Source organism: Larimichthys crocea, chromosome XXII (genome assembly GCF_000972845.2).
Source record: "Larimichthys crocea isolate SSNF chromosome XXII, L_crocea_2.0, whole genome shotgun sequence".
Classification (NCBI taxonomy): Eukaryota; Metazoa; Chordata; class Actinopteri; family Sciaenidae; genus Larimichthys; species Larimichthys crocea.
The window spans coordinates 3,097,244-3,122,793 of NC_040032.1; the positions used below are offsets into that span (position 1 = coordinate 3,097,244).

Below are 25,550 nucleotides of genomic sequence, written 5' to 3' on the forward strand. Positions count from 1 at the left end.
TGAATGATAAACCAGGGACAGCTAGAGCAGGGTGTGTATTTCTTAAAGATTGCAAAACTTGTGTTATTAATGATTGCACAGTAATTATCAGTCCAGTTATTATCATTAAATGTCCAATTCAAGCTAGCTGAAAGAGGAAATATGGATGTCATTAAAGAAAAGGAGGAAAACAAAAAGGAGATAAGTGAACAGAGTAGGGGCAGATCAGGGTGGGACTCCCTCTGTCAGAGAGGCCCTCGGGTATTATAACTGTACATCTGCCCCAGCCTGTTAACGTTATTGCATTTCTTTATCCCAACTCATAACATGACTGTGTGGGGGCTCCAGAAAGAAGCTCAAAAACATGGGACATCAAAATATTTGTTTTTTTTAATGAATACAACTCATAATGGACTTACAGTGAATTGATTGAAAACTTGTAATTAAAATAAGATGTGTCAGGTAAAAATGCCAAAGATTCACTTTTGAATTGCCTGTTTGACCAAAATAAGCAGTAAAGATATGACGGTGTACATTTTTGACTATTTTCATTTTTACATTAATCTACTTATACTTCAGGTAATCAGTTAATAGACAAAAATAATAGTAATGTTCATAATAACTATAGTTTGCAAAGCCAGTGAAACCAGTACCCACAATGCTAAATAAACAAGCTGGTATTCAAACTTGGTCCCGTGTGTAAGATAATGGGGGCTTAATTTACATAATATGGAAGAAATGGAATATAATATGCGTAAGTATGTTTCTTATTCATATAACAATAACCTAACCTAACCTAACCGAGTCCACTGTGTCAAACTTAAACACTGTCCCCAGGTAGCTTGAACTACACCTCTAAATGCCTACACACTTGTCCTTTAACTTATATTGTTACGTCCACCAATTAGTCAGATCTGTTAACCAATTATATTTTATTTTCATCCTAATACCACTGATAAAAGAATCTAGGATTGATATAGTGTATACTGTAATGGGCAGTTGCTTATCATGGTAGCTATCCCTTTTATATCTATGGGTGTATTAGTGCCTAAAAATAAGGCTATTGACCTTTTTCATGAAAGATATTTATGACATGACATATTTAGATATTTGGACATATCAAAGTAGGAAAAACAATAAAATGAATGATGGCTGAATTACATTTAGCTGCTTTAGTTTCAGGGTCCTGCTATTGTACATACTGGCTCAGCGTCACATAACTGACTGAGACACACACGCAAACACACACAACCATTATTAACGTTATTAGCAACACCTGTGCTTTTCCTATTATCACAAGTCAAAATGTCTGCTGTGAAAAGAGCCAATTGGGGGTAAAGTTGTAAATCGCTGAGCAGCACCATATATTTCTGGATCTTTTTCATCAGTGTTATAAATCGCCTTCATCTGTCATGTACTTAATCTGCTGGATTCGCAGTCTTCCTGTCTGGTTACTTGCATTCGCGTGAATTCGTTTTTCCACCTCGTCTTGGAAATAAAACTCAGACAAAATAATGCCTTGTCAGACTGAACTCAGATGATGTCAACCCCGGTTGCAGTCACATGACCAAGGTGTTTCATTGCCAAGTCGCAAGAGGAGTCCTCAGGGCCAGAGGAGGAATAGACAACAGCTGCAGAACGCATCAGAGATGATGGAACGTTCCTCTAAACAACAAGGCCTCTGTTTAAAGTCTGCCTCTTTGACTTTTTCATATTCACGGAGGAAATGACTGCTGCTGTGAGCCTCTCCTGTGTGTCCCTCATTAAGGCTTTCATGACATAATTTTAACTAAAAATACATTCAAAAAAATGAAGGAAGCTTGACTGTGTGACTTCCTTTGTTTAGTAATTTACAAATTACACAGCCGGCATAATAGTGCCTTTGTTAGGGTTTCTGTGGTGGGAAACTTTGAGGAATTTACTTTAAGCTACTTCCACCCTCAGCCAGCAGGTGGCACCATCCTCCCAGTATGATTGCTACCTGATTGCCTTTTTCTTTTCCCACAAGAGTAAAGTGAATGAAATGTTTTGATACAGGATCATGCCCTGCCACCAGATTGACTCATCACAGTTAAAATGAAGTCTGACTCCGTACTCCGCTGCTCTGTCATGTCAACAATTACTAGGAAGTCCCATTGAAACATGAAGCCAACCAATACGTCACCACTGCCTGCCTGTTTCTGTCTACAGCACATGGCATAAAACTTTTTGTAAACACTCACTTTATTGGTGCTTTTTTTAGAGTTAACCACAGAGTTAAAGTTTGCTAACAATACAGGAAGCATACTGTGCTGTATCATTAAACATATCCTTCACAGAGTTATCGCCTGCAGTGTATCTATGTGTGTTTGTGTAAGTATTTCTTCACGGTTGGACCCGATTCATGACAACTCTTCAAAATCGTTGCAGCAGTAGATCTTTTCAGAGACTTCATGCTGAATGTGTTTGTTCAGAAAGGTTGTGACTGTTGTTTCAGGACTGGTGTATTTCTTTTACAAACACAGGTCTCACCCCAGCAGCTCTAAGTGTGCCAGCCTCATGTTGGTCTTAAAAGTGATGCTGTGCTATTCGTGCTCGCAGAGCACGTTGAAGGAATTTAATTACTTGTGCAACGCTTTTTCTGAGACTTCTGCCACAATTTGATTTGTGTGAATTCCACAGTGAATAAAATTAGAACCTGTGCCTGAGTTTCCTCTAAAGGACCAGTGTGTAGGATTATCTTAGACATCTATCTATCTTAGACAGACACGGATATAGATATGAAAGGCTTTTTAGGTAAAAAAAAAAAAAAAAAAAAAAAAAAAAAAAAAAAAAAAAAAAAAAAAAAAAAAAAGCAAACAGACCAAAAAAAAAACAAATAAATCCATAAATCTATAAATCTTACACAAGTACCTTTGTCCTTTCACTGTAATTCTCCTTTAACACCCCTTATGTCAGAGAACTGGCAGCTCTGGAGCTTTAGGACAAAGTCAAACTGTACCAGGCAAAGACGGTGGACTTCTTTTAGGGCTAAACTGGGATTAAAACATCGCTCATGGTGACCTGAAGGCACAGATTATGCGCTCACTTCGTAATCTGGCCACCGTGTCACAATCAAACTGGGATCTGCGATTAGGGGATGGATTAGCAGAGCATACACTGATATTATGTTTAATACTGCATGTATCGGGAGAAGCCCTGTGGCTACTCTTCTAGGTCCTATGGCTAATGACTGCACAGGGTAAGTGCATCATGACCTGTTGTAAGAAGATTTAAAACATGGAATATTTACTACACAGGGCAATGAATTACCCAGTAATATACAGTAATAATATTTAACTTTAAATGTTGTAGAATGCTTTGTTGTTAAAAGTCTACAGTGCAAGTCTGTTTAAGTTAAGCACATCTTGAGTTAACATCCACCTGGTTACCAACTTCCTTACATTTCTTTGTCGTTCCTTCAGTGTTTCCATACCCTCTTGTTCATTCAAGTCAAGGTACAAAAAGATTTATACACGCTGAAACACTAAAACAACACCGGCCATGCCAGGAGGGAGCCCTGCTGCTCTGTCAGACCCCCCAGAGGGAATCTGTGATTTATGGCAGGATTATGTATTCCCATAATCCCCTAACCAGGTCATGTAGTAAGACCTTGATAGACATTCATGGACAATCAAGGAAGAGGATGGAGACACTGAGACGTGCAGTAAATATTCTATATGTATTGACACTATAACTTTTTATTACAAGTCGGTCATAAAGGGACTTTCCCGTGTTCTCTTTGTGCAAGGTCAGTGTGGGGCAACTGACTGAGATGTTGAACTTCAAAATAAAGACTGTTGTATAATGGCATTGTTTTTTAAACTCAAAGACATTTGATATATCATGTTATTTTGTTATCTTTGGCTCCAGTAAAGCTTTCAGTCAAACCTATCAAGACAAATTCTTTAAAGCAACATTATGGAACTTTTCTACCATTAAAAAACATATTTGACAGGAGAAGCTAAGAGGAGAAAAGGAGAAAGTGATCGAGCAAGAAGCCGCTGAGCAAGAGAAAATCTGGGACTGAGTTTTAGTCGTTGGCGAGAGCTTTGTGAAATTAAAGGCTGGAAGACAGACGCTGAGCTGGACTTCTTGCTGTTGGACTTGTAAGTAATATTAGCTGGCTGCTATGTCCTGTGTTGTCAAGCACTTGTTTGATGTTTGGCTGTTAGTAAAGATGTCGACTCGCTCATAACTAATGTAACAGCTGTCCAAGCTGTTAACCACAGTGGTATTGCACTCTGAAACTAAGGGCACCAATTTCTACATAATGTTGCTTTAATTGTGTCTGTCTACATCTATGACCATTAAATATAGAACAGAAGTAGTGTAATAATAAAGCAAAGTAGTCCAAACTGATTAGCAAATATGCTGTACTTAATGTCACAGTATATTGAACATGTTACAGTAATTACTGTAATTATGCTGCATTAAGGAGGATCTAAATGGAACTTCAGTATGTGCCAATAGTTTTATGAAAGCCAGGTGAGCAGCAATACATTATATGGGTACCCTTAGATGTATGGACATAATATTTTTCACAGCCTGTCAGTCAAATCTACAAATAAATGTAAGGATTCTCTTTTTTAACTAAACTGAAGAATTGCTGTGTATCAACTTTATGTTTTGGGTGGGTGGTGTGTGTCAGTGTCTCTCTAACAGCTGCGGAAGCATTAAAAGGATTTTATTGATTTAATGATTTATGTTTTCCTGCCTGCATATCAATACTGATGCACAGAACACGTGTAGGGAATGTCCTTTCTGTCACCTCCTTACCTTGGCTGCACTGATCTGTTCTTTCCTGAACCGCTCCAGAGGCATAATCAGCACATCACTGGCGTTTTCAATCTGGGGGAACACACACACACACAAGCCTATTTGTATATATAGTATGATGCCAGAAATTACATCATTTTCTAGGAAAGACAAAGGACTTATCTTTCTGACAATTTCTTAGCTCACCAGATTCTTAAAATCAATAACATGTCCTCTTTTATGTGCAAAACCTCCCACCACTCATAATGTTCCTTTTTATTTCATATGTCACTCACCATGCGTGTCCTTTCATCCTCCAGGTTCTGTAGGACAGCTGCAAACTCCTGCAGAGACTTGGCTAAGGACAGACATGTTGATAGAGATAGAGAGGGAGGCATAAAAGACGTAAGATAACTGAAAAGAGAAACAGGGCGAGATAGAACGTTTGTATTTCAAATAGTGATGATGAGGGACACACAAGTACATGCAAACAGAAACAGGGAGTGTTTGAAGAAAGTTGGCACGAGGTGGCAGGGATGAAGCTTTGTTTCTGCTCTTGGACGTCTCACAAGTTTTTCTAAACTCATGACACAGCGGAGTAATTAACTGGAAATGAAACCGCAATTTATATGGTTTGTTTCTATGGTGCTTTCACTGTGAGCACAGCTCAGTGCTTGTTTCCCCGCTCACTGGCAGGCGAGGCACAGCTACATTGTTTTAGGTCAGAGTTTCCACTTCAATTGCCTCCGTCCCTGTCCAACACTTCACACACATACACACGCACACTTAGTTCCTCAGACACAGTGAGCACACATACAGTACATACTGAGCATGTGCAGCATGTGCACTGGCAAAAACAAATGATAGGCGGTGGAGCCCAAGTTTATTCTTTAATCATCACATGATAAAACACTCTTGAAAGTTCCAAGTATAAAGGAGCAGAACCTCAGGACTATTCAAGGAATGCATTGAAAAACAGTGCAATCCTTTAATAAAGCTCGTAAAAAGCAGTAAAGCTTTCAGTAGGCTCAATCACACATTTTTAATCAATCACATAGAATCATAAAAATGTGATACTGAGAGAATAACAATGATACTGACCAAGAAAGACTATCAGAGGCTATTTCTACAATGCTGTGTCAGGAACCTTGCTTGTTTTTTAATGAATAAAAGTGATATTTTTAAATGAATATGTTTAACAACAGTTTGGAGCAAAACCATCGTTGTATCAAAGAGAAGAAATGAGTTTTGACGTGAGTATAACTATGGATATCCTAAAAACAACAGCGCCGTGGTGCAGCCCAGTTGAGCAGCAAGCTGTTCAGGAAAGATAGCTCGGGTTAGTAAAACAACAGTAGTGGGTGGGTCGGGCCAGTGAAGAGCTGCAGCTTGCACAGACAGGGCCAGGCAGCATGAGAGGGTGTGGTGACTGCTGCACGTTTAACAGCAAACTGTTTGGACAGCGACAAAGACAGAGGTCTGGATGCTGGATGAGTTCATGGAATTTAGAATTATATTGTCGTCTACACCAATATGTTAGCTAAAGTTTATAATGCTGGTTGGCGACAAGATGCAATATTAAACAAATAGGATATTTACGTCAGGGACTGGAAACAGATCACTTCATAGTGAGTAAAGTAGGATAAGGAAACATTGACATAATTGACGTCATGTTTCATGACCCTATATCTTATATCTAAACAAAGCTTTTATTCTGGGAAATGAGCACAATTCTACAGTAAAATGAACAGGGGCTCCTGATTATTTACTGTATTATTATTACTATTGTTTGCTCTTCATATAATGACACCAGACATATGAAAGTGAAGACTCAGGAATAGGCTTTTGTACAATTTGACAATTTGAGTATTTTGTCCAAAATTTCCAGATAGTCATATAATCTATATTATATCATATGACATTTTGCTTAAAGGACACAATAATGAAATGCTACTATTTAAATAAAAGAAAGATGAATAGTGACAATTAGATAATAAATAAACATCAAAAGGACTCAAATGATTACTGTATTTAGTTTTATTTAGACCACTAAAAAACTTTTTTTACTTGCTGAAAAGGATGTAAAAGTGTATTCCTCCCCATTCTGTTTTAGATGGCATTTATCTGAGAATAAGCTGTGATACTAAAAATTGTAATACCGATTCAGGGTAGAGACATTTATAGCTTCCCATGTAACGGCACTGAAAACCAAGCTGGCTTTCAAATCAGTGCTGATATGACTGTTCTATTTCAGTGAACATAAATGAAAGAGCATTGTCTGTCGTCTATTTATCGGCTCTCCTCCGCCGGCACAAAGAATATATTGGATTTCATATCAGCAGGCTCACCTATGCATATCTCATCATCCGTCTCGGCGTCTCCGATACACTGGAATTTAAATTCGTTGAGAGAGTCTGCAAACTTCCTCTTGGCCGTTGACAGACCTGAGAGAATGGAAAGAAAAGAAAACAAGGCCATCAGGTTTACTAAAGGACACTTTAGAGACAGGATGCTTTCTTAGCAAAAGCCGTATTTCATGTTTAGTGGCCGTTAATCTGTGGGAGTTCATAATGATTCAATCACCAACTGTAAAGACTCATATAAAGCACCACATTCTTACTTTTAACTTTGGTTATCTGACCTAAATACATGTAACACAACCCTGTAAGAGAATATCATGCTTTGTCCTGATTTCATGCCATTGCTGAAAGTGAGAGTGAGTGGAAAGAGGTTAAATTCAGACAGGCGGATACTGTGAGTGGGTCCCCAGTGGCGTTGGTGATGAAGGTTGACAGCCCCTAGATTTGTATGGAGGTTTTTCGGTGTGTGCGCATGTGAGTGTGTGCTGAAAAGTGCAAAAAGTTCCATTAGACTTAAGTCACATTGGCCAAGCGAGGCAGTGAAAAGCCTCGGACAGATGGATGCCTTTCAAATTATACATGAGGCGCTAAGAGCTCCTAGGAGACAGACACTCACGGCAAGTTTGGCTTCCCTTACGTTTAAACTCAAAGCAGGGTCACCTTCGCAACAATAATTTCCTGTTGTTGGACTTGTTGAGGTTCAGCCACACATACAGGATTGGAGAGAATCTTCACATATTGAGCAGCAACACACTGCAACTGGGAACTTGTATATGTAACAGTATGATGTGATCAACCTAGGTAGGTAGGACTTAAAATGAAATCCAGACAAGGGTGCAGAAAAATGGCGCGGAAGTGGAAAGAGAGAATGGATGAAGAGTCTCATGGAAAGACAGATGGGAGTCAGGGAAAGGACAGAGTGTAGAGAGAGAAGACAGACAGAGTGTAATTGGCCATGTTTATGTAAATACCACAGGTCCTCTATGTACTGTACATCTGTGTATCTGTGTGTGTGTTTGGAAAGAGCCAGTGTTTGCCAGTGGATGAAATAAAAGACAGGCCTCGCAGCTCCTGCACGCGCTGCCAGAAACACACACATACACACTGGCATACACGGAACACACACATACACACACACACCGCTGTCTCTCTTGGGACTCGCTCCGAAAAACGTCGTAGGATGTCAGTCAGCGATGAGTCACAGTGGCTCCGTAGCGTCAAAATAACTAAAGTATGACCAAACTGAGACCACACTCCGACCTTGAAGGATAAACTGCGGTTTTACATTACCAGTGTCCAGTAGAGAAAAGAAAACACTTCTTCCAGTAGTACCCTAATACTGTATTTGGTTACAGTTCATTCAACAATACACTAGTAGTCTGAGGTTGCGACATATTATAATACATATAAATTCTAAAAAAAATAAACTGTGCTGGAAATGAAATAAGAGAGAAAAGGTGAAACACAACAAAGAAAAAGACAACAGAACGATAAAAAAATGGGGTATCCTTTGATACCTTAGAAATAAATAAGAATAGCAGTAATACGATAGAGGTAATAAGAGGTGTGTATATGTGCATATATAGGGAAATAAAAAGGAAACACTCACATTAAAAAGGCAGGTCTGATGTTAAAAAGGATAAAGACGGTAAAAGGATAAGAAGATGATAAAAAGATAAAAAAAAATAAAGAAAAAACGATATTTAAAAAAGGCAAGTCTGTAAAAATCAGCTCTAAGAAGCGAGTTCACTAAATTTGCAAGCCTTATTTCCTCCGACAACTTGTTTCAAAGTCAAGAGGCCCTGATGGAGAAGGCGCGGTCACCTCTAGTTTTGAGCATCGACGTTGGAATAGCCAGATGTGACCCGCCCAAGGATTTAACGCTGCAAACTGGCTCATACACATGGGGTTACATATATGCAACATAGTTAGATGTCAAACCCGGGCTGGCTTTAAAAGTGATCAGTAAAATCTTAATATGAATCCTAAAATGCACAGGGAGCCAATGCAGAGAAGCTAAATGGTGATGTGAAGCCTAGCTGTTGTGTTCTGAACTAATTAGAGGCATGAGAGTGATTTATCGTTGATGTCAGCAGTGAATTACAGTAGTCCAGTTTTTTGATTGCAACTAATTTTTTTTGAATAAATGAAATAATCAATAATCTTTCAGTCTATGGCTGCAAACAAGAAACTGCTACAAGTCTGAAACAGCCTGTAGCCAAATAGCAAATGGGCACAACCGTGTTGGCACGCTTGTGGTGTTCTTCTCACTGTTGAACAAATACAAATGTGTGTAGGTTTCAGACAGGATGGTGTTTCTGTTCTAAAAGCAGATTGTGGCATATTCTTTGAAGCCACTGTGTGTACTTCCGCAGCTATGTACACCAGACATGTCAGCACCTGGCAAAGTAATCTGTGTGAAACTAGTGACTCAACAACCACATGACATATCAACTCAGCGAACAGATCGCGTTGTACTGTACTTGTTAACAATCTATTGCAACTGAAAAGTGTTGAGGAGAAAGTAGGGAATCTTTATTTGGCATTGAAGTGAACCCAGAATCACACACACACACACCTTTTAGATGTGCTAATTGTATTACCATATGTTGCACAACAGGTATAAACAGCTTGGGTGGCCTCAGGATGACTGATGTCATGCTCTGTGCTGACTAAACTACACAAGAATATGTATCTTTACTGTACATCCATGCTGTCCTCCTCCCTCTTGCCTCACAGCTCTCTTATTTTTGGCCTCCGTCACCGTTCCTTCTCTGTTCTGCCACTGACAGTTCCTCTCAGCACCTTGTGAGTGAAACATGCCTGTCGTTGTTAATTTCTTCGCTCGGGCTCCAGCCCCACTCTACATGCTCTCCTTCATAAACATCAAAAACAGACCACAGGCCGAGGAGTAGGAAAACAGAAGGACAGCCTCAGTCAGATACAGTTACACTGTTACATAGCATCAGCTTATAATTAGATGTGTATTCTAATAGTTATTGTGCAACAGTAAAACGGTCACCCACTTCATTTTATTGTTTCATACATTTTGTTCTGCCAACAGCACTTGGTTTCAGTTCTGTTGCTAGTAGCAACCACTGCTGGCACAGTTGTTTAGCAGTTCAAGGTCCAGAGTGTCAGATTTAAGGAGCTTTACAGAACATGGCAGAAATTGAATATAATATGCATAAGTATGTTTTCATTAGTGTATAATCATCTGAACATAAAAATCATTATCACCATGTTTCTACAGTAGCCTTTGCTGTGTCTCAATTTGCATACTTACACATGATATTATGAGCACAGAAGTGCGTACACGCTGTCGGTTATGGTGAAATGCAGTGTACTGTGGGTACCCAGATGCTGAACTCACAACAGTCAAAAAGTTGAGTGTGGAACGCTGGATGTTTCTCGCCCTCAGTGGTCTACCAGTGATCTACCAGAAGGGATGGGACCACCGGCATTGTGAAAATAGCAACCAATGATGCTGCTGATGCTGACCAATGATTTTCAGACATGAAATGATCTACTGATCTTGAAAGATTTGAGGTTTTCCAAGGCACTTCAATACAGTTATAGAATATGAACAAATGAAAGGGTTTAATGTGAATATGTTGTATGAAATCAGAATCTTGTGCCGATATAGAAACAGCAGTACATTGGATTCATAATTCAGACAAGGTAACACAGCTTGACTGTAAGTGGAGATTGATTTCTTATGAATTTCTTCATGCATGACCTATAAACGTCAGTGCAAAACAATGAGTTTGGAGATACTGCCCTTCTCTGATTCTGAGAGTCACCCCAAAACATGTTTGGTGTTGATGTTTAAGATCCATTCAGTAATGCAACTTACATCAGGTAATTTAGTAATATCTTTTTCAACAAAGCTCAAGAGATTGTGGGCTATCTTTTTATGGTCAATGGTTTTTCATGCTGAAATGAAACTACTACTGGTAACTAAAAACATTATTCCTTCCTGAATTTTTCCTGGTTTTCTTATCAGATCAGTCAGTTGTGGAGAACCAAAGTTGAAACATTAGAAACCACTGACTTCTTGTTTTACGCTCTCCTCACTTCTGCAAAGTTCTGTTGCAGAAGTTAAATACCACAGGACCAAAAAAATCACTTCTAGAAATTTCATATATACTTCGAGAGAAACATTTCACATTGTGTGTTTAAACTTTTATTAAACTGTCCTCATTAAGACCAACACACACTAACTCCCTCTAAAAAGGCAGATCTGGATATTGTCCAGATCATTATATTTTACATGGGCTTTAAAAAGTCGAGCACTCACAGTACTCATTCATCAGTACAATAAGCATCCAAAAGGTTTACAAAGGTTCTAAAAAGAAAGTGCTTAAAACCCTTAAGAGTGACTACAACAAAGTTGATTTGCTCTCTGTACTGTGCGTAGTATGATGGCTTTAGAGTGTCAGTTTCACAGAAAGGCTCAACAAAACCCTGAAATAGGTCAGGTCAGGTCGACGGTTGATTCAGTTAGCCACAGTCTCAGTCTTTTTCACATTTTATCATTTGTAGCCTATGATGAATATACCATTTTAGTCATTTAAACATTTTTGCTGTGGATATTATTATCATAATGTAAATTATGCAAGTTGCTTTTTGCAGTATCATTTATAAATGCACTTCATTCTTTGGTCAATATTAATATGAGGTGTCTTGTTGTATCCTAACACACCTACAGTGCATTGGATTATAAAGCAGTGCAATTTTGCATAAAAGTGTAGTGTGTGTGGACACTATTAAGATTACATTATTCTTAATATATTGGTCTGTCAGTTACGTGGTTAATCACACGATGTTTCACAAAGGTCAAACTTGCTTGTACTTACACTGTTTATCTCTATTTGTTGCTGACACTGTGTAAATCCCTTGATGACTGTGAAGTATGACTTTATTCCTACCTTTATCCAAACTGTGATGAAAAATAAACTCTCAAGTATGCATTCGTGTTGAACTTATTGGCCTTGTTTTATGTCTCTCTCTGTACATTCTGGCAAACGATTTGATGAGGTAACTTAGGAATTATTTCTGGCTCGTACATGCAGATACGTCATGCATGTCAAATCGCTCCCCATAGCCACGTTCTCAATAGATGCTGGCAACAGTGGCGCACTCGGACACACGCATATACATTCATACACGCGCACACACATATAAGCCCAAAGCAAAGCTCTGGGCTCGCTCAAACTGTGTTTCTAAATGAAAAGCACATTGTTGGCATATATGATTCTGCGAGATCTCGCCAACACAAATGATTTACTGCAAAACAAAGAAGGAATTACATGCCACAACAAGTACATTGTCCAGAAAAGCTTTTGTGTAAGAGACTTAAAGATGTAGCAAGCACTGACGCCTTACCATTTATGGTAGATATTTAATTTTGACTCGCAAGTTTAAAATCCAGGTTAGATGATGGTTTGCCAAAGTGTAGATAGAAGTAACATCAAAAGTAGTGGTACCGATTCAGCCAAATGACGAAAAAAGAAAAATAGCCAGGGATATTTATGGCTTCAAGGGAAAGAGTGTAGGACTGTTTGGAGTTCATTTTAATGAAGAGACCCTAACCATGACTGCCAATAAAATTGGGTTATTCTTAGCCTTTATTGCAGACAGTAATAGAGATACCCAATTGGATTTGAACTGGATATACAGCAGTTCATGGTCGGTCTCTTAACCCATAGGTGACAGGCACAGTAAACCTCCAAACAGAAATGAATTACAAGTTATGTTGCCGCAGCAGCATTCCATCACTGGCAATGCTGCGTAGGTCTGTTGTTTAAGTTAAAGATAAAAATCAACCATTGGATGTAAAATATTTGAAATATTCTGAATATGCAATATCAGATTTGCAGCTGAGAGATAAAAAGCTGCATTGTTGGGGGTTGCCAGATGCAAGAAGCATGGATGACGCTATGGTGTCAGTGCTTTTAGCTCGTTTTGTGTGTGTGCATGCATGTCCAGGCAGGAAGGACAGCTAAGGACAGTGACAACTATAAATAAATGACCCTGTTGACACTCGCCTCTCTGTCCTCTTCCCCTCTTTTCTCACACTTGTACGCTACAATTCCTCCCATTCTTCTCTCTTTCACATCCTCCTGAGTTCAGGAAAAACACAAATGGAGACACACACACACAAACAAACAAACAAACAAACAGTGTCAAGTGATTACAACATACAGTATGAACTTGTATGGACAAATATCTAGTCTTGCTGTCTTTGACACAATTACTTCTGCCCTAGCTACGACTCATACAAACTTTACATTTCTGCATTCATGCCACACTGTGCCTTAGAGAACAATTCAGGTTTATTACAAAGCTGGGTCACAAGACTTTTCGCACTAAGTTCATTGTTGAGATCGGAGAACGTGGCACAAGCACCCTAACTATCTTCTGTAAGCATCATGGTTTACTCATGGTTTACTGGTTTATTGGTTCAACTTCTATCACACCCCTGTGCAATAACTGATCATTTCAGGTGCATTTACTTTTAAGTCCAAAGAAATCCATTTAGATAACTGTGATTTGCTTGATGTGCTGAAGCGTCTGCTGCGAGTACTTCTTTGCTTCACTTCACTTGCGACCAGAGTTGGGGGATTCGGTTAAGCATCATAAAATATGCTTGGTGCTCTGTGTCAGCAGCACAACATATCCGAAATATTTTATTCTTCAACATATACAGGTCAGCTACAACATGGTGCTTTGTTACTGCAGAGGGCTGAAGGTGTTCATCAATTTCTACTCCTTTCTGGAGTGTAACAGATATTTCTTGGGTTTGCTTGTCATGTGTAGCAACACTGGTGAGGGGAATCCTTAAATATGCCAGTCACATGCTCCATCTGCAATTTAATAATGACATTTGAGGGACAGTGGCTTGGATGCTGCTGGGATGAGGCATCCTGCTCACAAAAATCCCAGGAAAAAAAAACACATACAGTACACACACACACAGCACTGTAAGCAACACAAAAGGAATCTGTAATTAACCACAACCATGCAGCAGCGCTGTACAACGGCTGCTATGTGTATTAACTGACAAACACACACATACACAGTCCAAAAGAATGGGCCTGTGTGATATTAACAGGATATCCAGCAGTAGTTGAACTCTGCAGTAGCTTTGTTCCACAAGCATGTGAATAGAAACCTTATTCTTCAAGTGGGACAAACACACACACCACCATCACACACATGCACACCATTCATCTGTGGGGACAAAGACAGATTTCAGTATCCTCATCCAATTCTTTACATGACCCAGCAGTGAAGGAAGGAGAGGAATTACAGTGAACGTCTGTAAGAATCATACAACACTCTGGTGCAATCTATTCTATAAAATGCTCTTTTGATAAAATCTGATGATATAACAGGATGTTACTACTAAGACCAGCTATATTTAAAGAACAATGGATTGACATCAAGTAACCAGGAAGGATGAAATGAGAGTGAAGTAGAGTTTTACTTGATTTACTTTTGATTTATCGAGCAGCATATATGGTCTTGTGGTCACCACTGTTCCAGGATCAAAAGAAAAATGCGGTGTTTGAATTTTATGTACTTCTATATGACTTCAGAGTGTATATAGATGTAGCATTTATTAGCTTTGTTCCATATACAGTATGTTTTATGTTGCATTAGCTTTTCATCTTGACTTAAACAGCCATATAACACAGTTCTGTGTTCACATAATGTGAAGGAGCAATACTAGAGTTTAAGAATGTGGAAGAGGGGCCACACTAAAGGATCAGCTCAGGACACCCCTACAAAACGTTTTCTATCATTCTTGTACATTTCCTCAGTTCAGATCCATTGTGTGTCACCGTTTTCACGCACACATTCAATTTAATGGGTTTCTCCGTGCTGCCAAATCCCTTCACCTCTCAGTAAAATCCTGTAAATCTAACCCAAATATCTGGAAAACAATGATCTCACCCCTGGCCAAAAACTCTTTTTCTTGTACAGCAAGTTAGTCTGTGTATGTGTGTGAATGGTCTGTAAAATGTATGTGTGTGAATGAGAAAGATCGAGAGACAGGGAGGCAGAGGACGTACTGTGTAAGGAAGAAAGCAGCTGATACCGGAAAGGTCAATATTGTCAAACTCAAATATCACTGTGGCATCCTGATAGCTTTATGTAGAAACAAATACAATCTAATTGAAGCTAATGTAAGCCATACTCAGTCTCTTTCCTTCCTCAACAACAAAGCAGGAACTGCTGCAGTTCCACTGTTAAAGGAGGAAAACAAGAGAGAGAAAGAATGCCCAATGTACAGTCAGTGAACATCGTCAACACTGTGAGTGTGAACCTACAGTGCATGGCCAGGCTTTCCTGTTGGACAGAGAACACAAGGTCATTTTGACATTTAGCGGGGAGGAAACATCTCAACAACAACAATGAGCTGTAGAGGCAGGGAAAGTGTGAGAGAGAGAAAAGGCGAGGAAGTGGAGATGGCTTCTTTCAGGCGTTGCCGTGGTGAGTGCAGGTTGGGGGGGGACAAGGGTCGAAGGTCACCTTTCGTCTGTCTATTCTGCTCAGTCAGCTTTATGGAAAACAGAAACGGTCGGTGCACATTGATGCACCACATACACCGTCTCATCACTCAACATGTGCCCACAGTGGACCATATATGGGTGATTAAGGTCAAATCTAGCCATGACTATAGATCCTGTTACAGACACACATTTCAGGACCATCAGCTGCCTGTAATACTATCCACCAACACAGCTGGAGAACAGTAGAAAAATGGCTTACCACAGTCGTGTAACATTAAGTCTATACCATCTAATACCTTGTCATACAGTCCCTGTGGGCTGTGTAAAGTGGGTTCATGTTTAGGGGTGAAAAAGGTGGATTAGTAATCGCAGTGGAATCAAACTCAGCCTCTCTCTCGTCGTGAATGTTGTTAATTTAAGGGTTGACTTGAAAACCGTTATGCAAGTGTGTATTCCAACTGCATACAAACACGAAAGTTAATATCAATGTTTTGTTATGGCACAAGAGTAATCATATCCAAGGCTGTTTCAACACTGTGTAAGTTTGAGTTGGACGTAACTGCAATGACGACACTTCAAAGCTTAAAAGAAAGAGTGAGAGACTGGCAGAGAAACGAGGAGAAAGACAGAAAAAACAGCTCAGTTACAGGATATTTTATCTCATCACCTTCCAAAGGCTAAGCTGGCTGCCCGTAAAGTAAATATGTCATCAGGACAATGTGCTGCCAAGATGCTCGAGACAACCTCCGGGCTGTGGCTAAATCCTTACACAAGCAATGATAATGATGCTGCTAAATGAAAAGTTAGGTGTTCACCAAAGTTATTACATTTTATCCTAAGGGGGTCCCTAGAATGCCCCCTGTAGCAAATTTCATGGCAATCCATCCAACAGTTATCAACAATACCAATACCAATAACACTGCTAGCTGCAGTGAAAACTATTAGTTTAGTCATTATTTCGACCAATCGACAGAAATCTGAACCACTTATTATAATTGCTGTCAGTGTCAGTGTAAAACTTGTTTATGAGGCACTGTGTTGGTTAAAGACCTTCATTGGGTTATCTATGGCCAAAATTTAATACATTTTATAATGAGTGTACCACTATTTCCCTCAAAGCAACATTGTGTAGAAAATGTTATTAGTGGCAGTCTCAGAGTGCAATACCTCTGTACAGTTGTGTATTTTTTAGGATTGCATTACTTCTGATCAAAAGCTAGTGAGTTGTCTCTAGTTTGGTCACTCTCGTTTTCTTTTCTTAGCTTCCTCCGCCAACTTTGCCTCTGTCATTATGTCCATAGAGGCTGTTGAACCCAGTTGCGTTGCCCTCTTGACCACCACGAGCCTAAAAAACCTCCTTTTCTCACAGGTCCAAAAGTCTCTGTCAGTGTAGCTAACCAACTGAGCTAACATTAGCTAACAGCAGCTACAGCTTTCAACAGTTTACTTTACTTTACTGTCCATCAGGAAACTCTGTAAATCACAGAGAGTTCAGACAGAGCAAGAGAGAGAGAGAGAGAGAGAGAGAGAGAGAGAGAGAGAGAGAGAGAGAGAGAGAGGACAACAGAAGGAAAAACAGAAAACATTTTCTCCATAAAATATGAAGTTTCAGTAAAATAGTTGGTAGTGTGTGTGTGTGTCTTAGTGCTGGAAAGTGTTCCATACTTCTTGTGGGTGATCGTACTCCAACCACAGTTACATAGCGCAGAAACAAACATACGTCCACCTGATTATATATCAGTTTAGCATCAAAATTTCCATTTCTAATTTTAGATTCACAAAAGCAAAGGTAATATAATGGACATAAATTCTATACTTTCTAAATTTGATCTTGTTTTGACAGTAGTGAAATCCATCTGTGGTTTAGATACAGAACAGCCTCTTACTGGCCACACAGCTCCACTTCCTATTACCAGCGCAGTGACCACGAACGTGTGCTCCGGGGAAATCCAAAGCATACTCACATACTCATACCACGTCGACTGTAGCTGCTTCAAAAAGACAAAATGTTAAAAAACACAGCTGTGCACGCACACATTCACACACAGTTTCTGCATACCTCTCAATCACACTCTAATTGCCACCACTTGTATAAATATTCCTGCTGGTGGTTTAACTACAGGCTGACAGACAGGCCTGAGGTCCAATACCTCAGTCGTACCCCACATCAACCCCCAACGCCGGCCATTCACTGTCAATTTTATTTTTAACACACGTTTATCCACAGAAGGCAATGAAGGAGGAAATTAGGTAATATTAAATTAAGCCAAAATTTAGTACCTAAGCTTGACACTGGTTCTAAATATTTGTCCAGATTTTAAAACAGTGAATGAAAATATACAGCCGCTGGTTTTCCAGTGTATTAAGTAATATACATGTCATTTGTTTGACTAAACTGGATCAAGCCAAAATTCCCGACTTGAAAATTTAATTTGGATAACCTTCAGCCTCATAAATCACAAAACATGCGTATATGTCCGAGGCAGGACCTCACCGTGAACAGATTATGAACATTTGTTTTTATATTTACTAGGATAATGTTGTGAAAACCTTTGTGTGCTTGCCAGCAGCTGCTCTGTGGACCATAAACACTGCTAAGCTATGATGGAACTCCCTCGCATGTGGGAGTCATGACAGTAAACACACACACGTATACACACAAAAAGGAACTAACAGGGGCACTCGCTGGCCCGCATTTGGAACCACTTATAAAAGCAAACATGGGCCAACACATGACACAGCACTGGGGTTGACAAAGCAGAACCAGCACACACACACACACACACACACACACACACTTAAAACACTCCCTTTGTCTATCTCAACAGATGGCTTTCATCACATCTGAATGTGTCAGTGCAGCGACTGAGGGGACAAGTGATGGTGTGTGTGTGCGTATTGTAAAAGTTCACTGTAATTACCCGAAAACAGTTAGAACCTTTTCATCTTCCCATACAGTGAGTCCAATCTAGAGCTAAAACACACACACAGCGCACACACACCCTGCTTGCATCTTCATTCCTGTTTAATCAGGGTCAAACTGCCCATCCCGAGGAGGAACCCCATAGAAGGAATTTCAAGAGAAAGAGTAAGAAACACGATGAAAACATCTCAAAAGAAATCCTCCAAATCTCACAGAGATTAGAAAGTCAATGAAGCTCTGTGCTAGTTTATTATGGCTTTTCTTTGCCCTGGAATAGCACTTTGCTCATCAGTAACTGACTGAATGGTGGTCAGAGGCCAACAAAGCGATTAACAATGGCAAAATAAAGCATGGGAACAAAAAGAACCACACAATGACACACAGAACTGAAAGTTAGGGGGTAGAAAGAGTTGGGGGGAACCAGGGAGAAGCAAGAGGAAGAAAGTGATATAGTGAGGGACAGAAGGAACTGAGCTGAGAAACAGCTGCAGTAGAAGGAGATGTGAACTGTTTCTGACGGGATTTAAAGCATCAGAGAGGAAGAGGAATTCAATGTGAACAATTAAGGTGCCTAAAATGTCTATCATATGTCCCAATGCAATACTTTCAAACTGCTTGTTTTGACCCAATAGCAGTTCAACATCCCAAATATATTACATTTCTGCATAATTTGCAATCAATTTAAAGAGGAAAAGAGTCAATTGAATCCTTTTTCAGAAACTGAAACCAACAAATGACATTTCTGTTTGATAAATGACTTAAACAATTGACTGAAAATTAGTGAGTGTCCTTGCAGAATGGACACCACTGGACCCTCCAGACGGTGGGTGACATACTCCCATATTACAGTACTAAGAATATCCGGGACCAGAAATAGGCAATGTAGTAACAGAATCTGATTCATATTTGATCAGCACTGACAATTTTTACAGTTCAACCTGAGTTTCATTAGCTGATGCATTGCTTTGGAGGGACTTAGTTTGGTGAGTCATGTTTATGCAAGAAACAGTCAACTAGTCACTGCACAGCCATTATGCACCGCATGGCCGGATTTCCTGGCCCTTATAGGAGATTAATAGTTTCCGTCGAATTGACATTCTGTCAACGGATCCAGTGTGTCTGCGCCATTAAAATATCCAATCCGTCATTTGAAATCTTCACAGAGACAATAAAACATTGAACTTCCACAACACTTTCCAGTGTCTCCGGGTGAAATTGTATTACTGACTGTATAATTGACTCTAATAGTTAGAAATTATCTGTGTAGCTTTGGGAATAAAAGAGAGAAACACTGTACAACATTGAGGCTTTCACGTTTTCCCTCCTCTTGTCCCGGGCCACATAGCTATGGTATCCTAGCAACAGGCACAAAGAAGCCAGGGCCACCACAAGGAGCAGGAAGTTCAGTTTCTCTGTATTTTTTTGAAAGTGTCCTATACAGTATTTTTTTCTCTCTCTGTTTATGTCTTTGATCTTTATTTATTTCTTTGTCAATTTCTTCTGTTATTTCTGTGTCGTCAGCTGTCCTCACTTTTACGCTCTGTTACACCCTAACCCCTTTCTCCGTCCCTCACTTGCTCTCTCTAACCCGCTTTCAACCTCTCTCTCTCTCTCTCTCTCTCCCACTCTCATTTTGGCACGGCCACGCCTGTTGCTGACACAGCGAACAGAGACAACCGGGTAGGTTTTCCTCTCTCTCTTTTTTTTTTTTTTTTTTTTTTTAAAGAGCGTCTGTGGGGTGAAATCATCCTGCGGACCGCCGGCTGCCGCTGGAAAAATCCACAGCAGGAATGTGGGACAAACTGACGCAGAATCCAAGCGGAGGACACTCGGCCAGAAATGCCCTGCTCTGGCTAAAACAGACCTCGTAATTTAAAAGGAAAACACCAAGTTTTGAGCCAGATTTATAACATTCTTGTCAAGTGAGGAGAACGCAGATGCCACAAGCATCCATGTGTCCCCAATATCGTCTCAAGCTCTTTTCCTGATGTCAAGACAAGCTTCAGAAAAAGACTAGCGTTATAAAAAAGAAGAGTGGAGATTAAATGGGCAGTTCAGGTTATTTATCAGTTTATTTTTGGAACCTCGTCCTCATTTTCTGTGTACCTGTTACATCACTTCATGGTCTGTCAAACTGTCTGTGTGTGTGTGAGTGAAACAATCTGAAAATTTGTCCTTCGTCCAAAAACATAAAAATTATTTGTAGGCTTCAAACTCTTTAAATGTGAGGATTTGCTGGGGTTTTTTTTTCTGTATTGTATATAGATTATCTTTGATTTGATTTTGAATCACAATTTGAAGATAACCTGGGCCCTGGGGATTTTTACAGTTTTCTGTCTAGCTGAGAAATGTCTGGTATTTCTCACTGTCTCACTTTTAAGATAACAATACTCACCGACAGTCCCTCAGTGTATCGATGATGAAGTGCTCTTGTCAAGACACAGATAAGCTGACTTGAGCCAAAATGATTAGTCAATCAATAGACTCATCAATCAACAAAAAATGAATCATTAACTATTTTGGTAGTTGCTGATGCCAGACATTAGTTCTAGCTTCTCAGTGGTCTCTGCTTTTCTGTCATATGTTTGTTTTGTTTTGGACTGTTGTTGGGCCAAACCAAGCAAAGTGAGGACGCCACTGAACTTTGGGGAAATTCTGGTGGGGATGTTTCCCCGTTATCTGACATTTTATTAGCCTAACTGCAGACGATTTGTTACACAGAACCATCTGGGAAGCTGTTATTGCAAAATCATCTTTTCCATCCAGAAAAGTCTTCAGAGTCTTGTTCTTCTTTAAATGAACAAATGCTCTGCAGCTCTCATATGGCTGATGATAGCAGCATCTACGCTAACCTCTTTAGCAGTCACAATTGTTTTTGAGCAAAAAGTCTCTCTCACACACACACACACACACACACACACACACACACACACACACACACACACACGCTTAAACTTAAAACATACCTGTAGCTCACACCATAGTTTGCTAGTAGTTCCTCACAGGATGCCAACTGGTTCATAATCACTGTGGCTCTCACATAATTGCATAGCTTGAAACCTGGCAAGATAAATTCTCACATGATCTTCCAAGTTAGTAGACCAAACCATTAGCAAATCATCAGGGAAATGAATGGTTTCATTTCTAATAAAAATTAGCTGTGGACCTAAAGCTGACCAATGGTTCGAACTCATCTAACAGCATTCCCTGATACTGTATGTCAATCATGACTTGACTCTGAGGCCAGGCATCCTATTCAAAAACAGGAAATGTTAGAGAATATATGACCTTCCCTTTACACAGAGCTGACAGCGGGTGCGCAGAACCCGGCATGATAGAAAAAAGATAGAAAGTCACAGAAGGAAACACAAGCCAGGGGATGAAAGAGTGCTTTTCCTTCTGTTGTGGCTTGTTGCGGTTGTCCTGCGCTGCCTGGAGGACTCTGTTGTCCCATTTGAGATCATCGCTGGTACAGGACAAACGAAATGCCATTCCAACACAAACAGTGGAAAAAGAACATACAGTCATCATCATTATGTCGAAAGGTTATGAATAAATCATGTTGAAGAAACAACACCGAGGCGACTTTGTTCACACATTTTTCCATCAGCTTTTTCCAAATACTTTTAATTCACAACATACTGTTCTCAAATAATGAACCAAAACAATTCAACTATGTAAGTCTGTCTTATAGTGTTGATACACAGAAAGAAGATAGCGCTTTTCTTTTGAATTATGCAATGTCCAAGCAGCAGTCGACACTGTAAAGGACTCTTGGGCACATAATAGATCAGACGAGTATGGCAGGAGTGGTGATAGGAGAAAAAAGAAAGGAGGGAGGGTGGAAACCACACTAACCAGATTAGCGTTAGTCTCCAAATAGCCTTCGTCCACTTCCTCCCCTACGCCCGACTAAAAAACCTGACCTCTGTTCCAGACAACAACACAAACATACAGCAAAACACTGCCTACTCTCTCCGAGAGAGCTAACTGTGACCTTGCAAACTCACTTATAGTACAGGATTTCAGGTCAAGAATAATATATACATGCAAGTAAAGATGCTACTTACTGGTGGCAGTCCATAGTGGTCCATATTCACATAAATGAGAATTGTTATGCTTTTGTTACCTTGGAATGAGCCTTTCATATCTACAGAAGCTGCTGGTCCTCCTCAATGATGTGTTAATTCTTTAAGCAGTTTAATGTCATAATTATGTTAGGATGAGGCATTTCTTCCATGGACATCTTTACATGTCTGTATTTCAACAATTTACCATCTGTGTGGATAATTTCAGTTTAACAATGAACTAATTCGGCTACAGCATGAGTGGATGTTCCTACAGACTCCAATCTAACCATTCAGTTTGTTCCTGCACTGGTCATTAAAAATCCTAAACGTTTTAATGAAGGCCTTAGAGGACCTACGCAGGAGACATTGTTGAATTGACGAGTCCTATCTAAGTGGAATCTATTACAACTATAATACCCATTATGTCTGCCATGCCTTAAACACATTACATGGTTAATGGAGTAGACTATCCTTCAAATGCCAGCTCTACAGCGTGGCAACTTGCCTTCTGTGGATGCCAATCTGACTTACATCTGAATGCTTGGATAAAATGCCAGTGAATAAGTTGCCAATACGCTGCCTGAGTGCCAGTGCTGACTGTACTGAAAATGTCTGAGTGAATGCCAATCTTCTCTGACTAAGACAGCTAAGCAAGGACTCTGTGCGACATTAACCAGGAAATAAATCAGCAGTCTCTAACAGGATTGGCTGAAATCCTCTCTGACCTCATTCCTTCATCTTCAGAGACAGACAGGAGGGAAGATTGAGACAGAAGTCAAAAAAGAGTCAATAGAAAAAGTGGGGAAAACCTTTGACTGGTGTATAAAGATTACAGATAATATTTGTATTTTGGTTATTAACAAGGTTGTTGTATCTAGCCACAATGTGGCAGCTACATACTTACTAACTACTTTGTTTTAATTCCAAAACATAATTGCTTGTAAAATAGTGAAAATTGGCAGTAAACTGGGGAATTTATGGTGTGGCTAGTGGTCATAAAACTACTGCTCTGGATCAAGAAGTCTGCATACAGTATTAATGTCTCAAGCAGGGCAAATCAGTTGGAAAAATAAAATAAAAGTGAAAATATTTCCATCTAATCACGACTGATGATAAAGGAACCATTTTCATTCATGGAGGAAAAGGCTTGAAAGCGCATAATGGAGAAAGAATTAATCTGCAACTATTGTGGATGGAGCCATAAAGGATCCATACTTAAATCAATGACGACAACTGTTTAAAATCCATTCACAGAAAGCTAGTAACAAGACCTGGAGTTAGGATTATTCTTAGGTTTAAAACAATTAGTCAATTAATTGTTTATTTGATCAATAAGAAATCAAGCAACAACTATTTTAATAAACTAGTTTCAATCATTTTTTAGGCAAAGATGCTTTGTATTCATTGATGCTAGCTGTTCATACAGAAGCAGTTCCAGCTGTTCTTTATCATATACGATCATTTACCAGATATATTTGTGTTTCAGAATGTTATATCTTAAATCTTAAATCTTAAAATGACATTTTATGAACAATACAATTGATGGATAATGAAAATAATGATCAGTTCCGGCCTACACTGTACATAACTGTACATGTTTTCCCAGCTTTACAGCCACCCTGCCCACTTTCTTTGTCGTGCTCTGGGAAGTCTGAAACAGGAAGTGCCAAACAAGAACAGGAAGAGGAAGTAGGTTCCTCATCCAGTTTTCCAGCCAGAAAAACTGAACCCAAACCCTGACATGGGAACATTTTGTTATATTATAGCACAGGAAATATCTCGTGTCCTGTGGTGTCAAAATCTGACGGTTACTTGCGGTTTGTTCCATTAGATAACTTTTACCAACATTTACAGTCTTATAGTATTACATCTATTATTAGTCACGCACAAACCCAAGAGTCATAAATAGTTGTAACAAAAATCAAAAGACAAAGCCTGGATCTGCTGTTCCACACTATGGAAACACGGGCTTGAAACATAACCTAACAGCATGATCCCAATTTATTTCTCTGAGTCAGTGAGCACATACACACAGTTTGAATGGCCACCACATGGTAACCTTTAACTTGGCCGAGGACCAGTTATCCACAGATACAGAGAAGTCATCTTGCTGTAGATCCAATGCCTTCTGACAGTCGCCAGCCTAGCAACCCCACCCACCAACCCCAACCCCCCTCGTACCACACTGTCTCTTTTGTGCTGCGGCAGCAGAAAATCTGTTGAAGGTATCAGAGTTATTCGTAGAAATCCAGCTTCAAACAGAATCTGGGAGAAGGAATAAGAAATTGCACTTTGATCTTTCTTTGGACGCATAGTCGAGCCCGCTAGTCTTCCTCCAAATATCTCTTTTTAAACCTCTCTCTCGCTCTGGCTGATTCTCCCTCCCTCCCTCTTTCTCCCTCTCCCTAGGCAGAGAAATATGCATTTCAATTAATATTCTTTTGGCTCCATGAACGAGCCTCAAAATCATCGCCACCCAACCCCCAACCAACCCCCACCACCCCAAGCACTAAAACCTCAACCTTTAAAGGTTAGTGATGCAAACCCCACGTAGACTGAACACATCCAAGATGTAATCATTTTTTCTCCTCTCTACTTCTCTCATTATTCCCTCTTTCTCCTGTTCACTTTTTTCCTGACAAGATGTCAGGGCAATCCTATTAATTCACCAAGCTTTGAGTGTTAAATTTGACCCCCTGGGCGCTCGCTTTCTAACAAGCATCTTTGGCTGAGCGAGAGAAGAAAACTCAGGGGTGTCATTTGTCATTTGCAAATTTGTAGATGTGCTGAATGCCTGTGTGACCATGGCTACAAGGCAAACTAAAGGGGCGAGTGTGTGTGTGTGTCTCAGCACGCATGTGTTCATGCTGCTGTGCGTACGCACGCATGTGTGAGCAAGCTGTCTCTGACACCTGCTTGA

General features: G+C 39.7%; 1 protein-coding gene across 1 annotated transcript in view; it reads right to left on the minus strand.

Moving 5' to 3' along the window:
• The window catches only part of LOC104917778 (rho GTPase-activating protein 26), an 86,939-nt gene that overhangs the window by 40,436 nt on the left and 20,953 nt on the right, over nt 1-25,550 (minus strand). Inside the window, exons 3-5 of the mRNA XM_010729316.3 lie at nt 7,104-7,199; nt 5,052-5,113; nt 4,777-4,848 (exon numbers count right to left, since the gene is read on the minus strand). Coding sequence (XP_010727618.1) covers nt 4,777-4,848; nt 5,052-5,113; nt 7,104-7,199 — 230 coding nt within the window. The remainder of the gene's footprint in view (nt 1-4,776; nt 4,849-5,051; nt 5,114-7,103; nt 7,200-25,550) is intronic.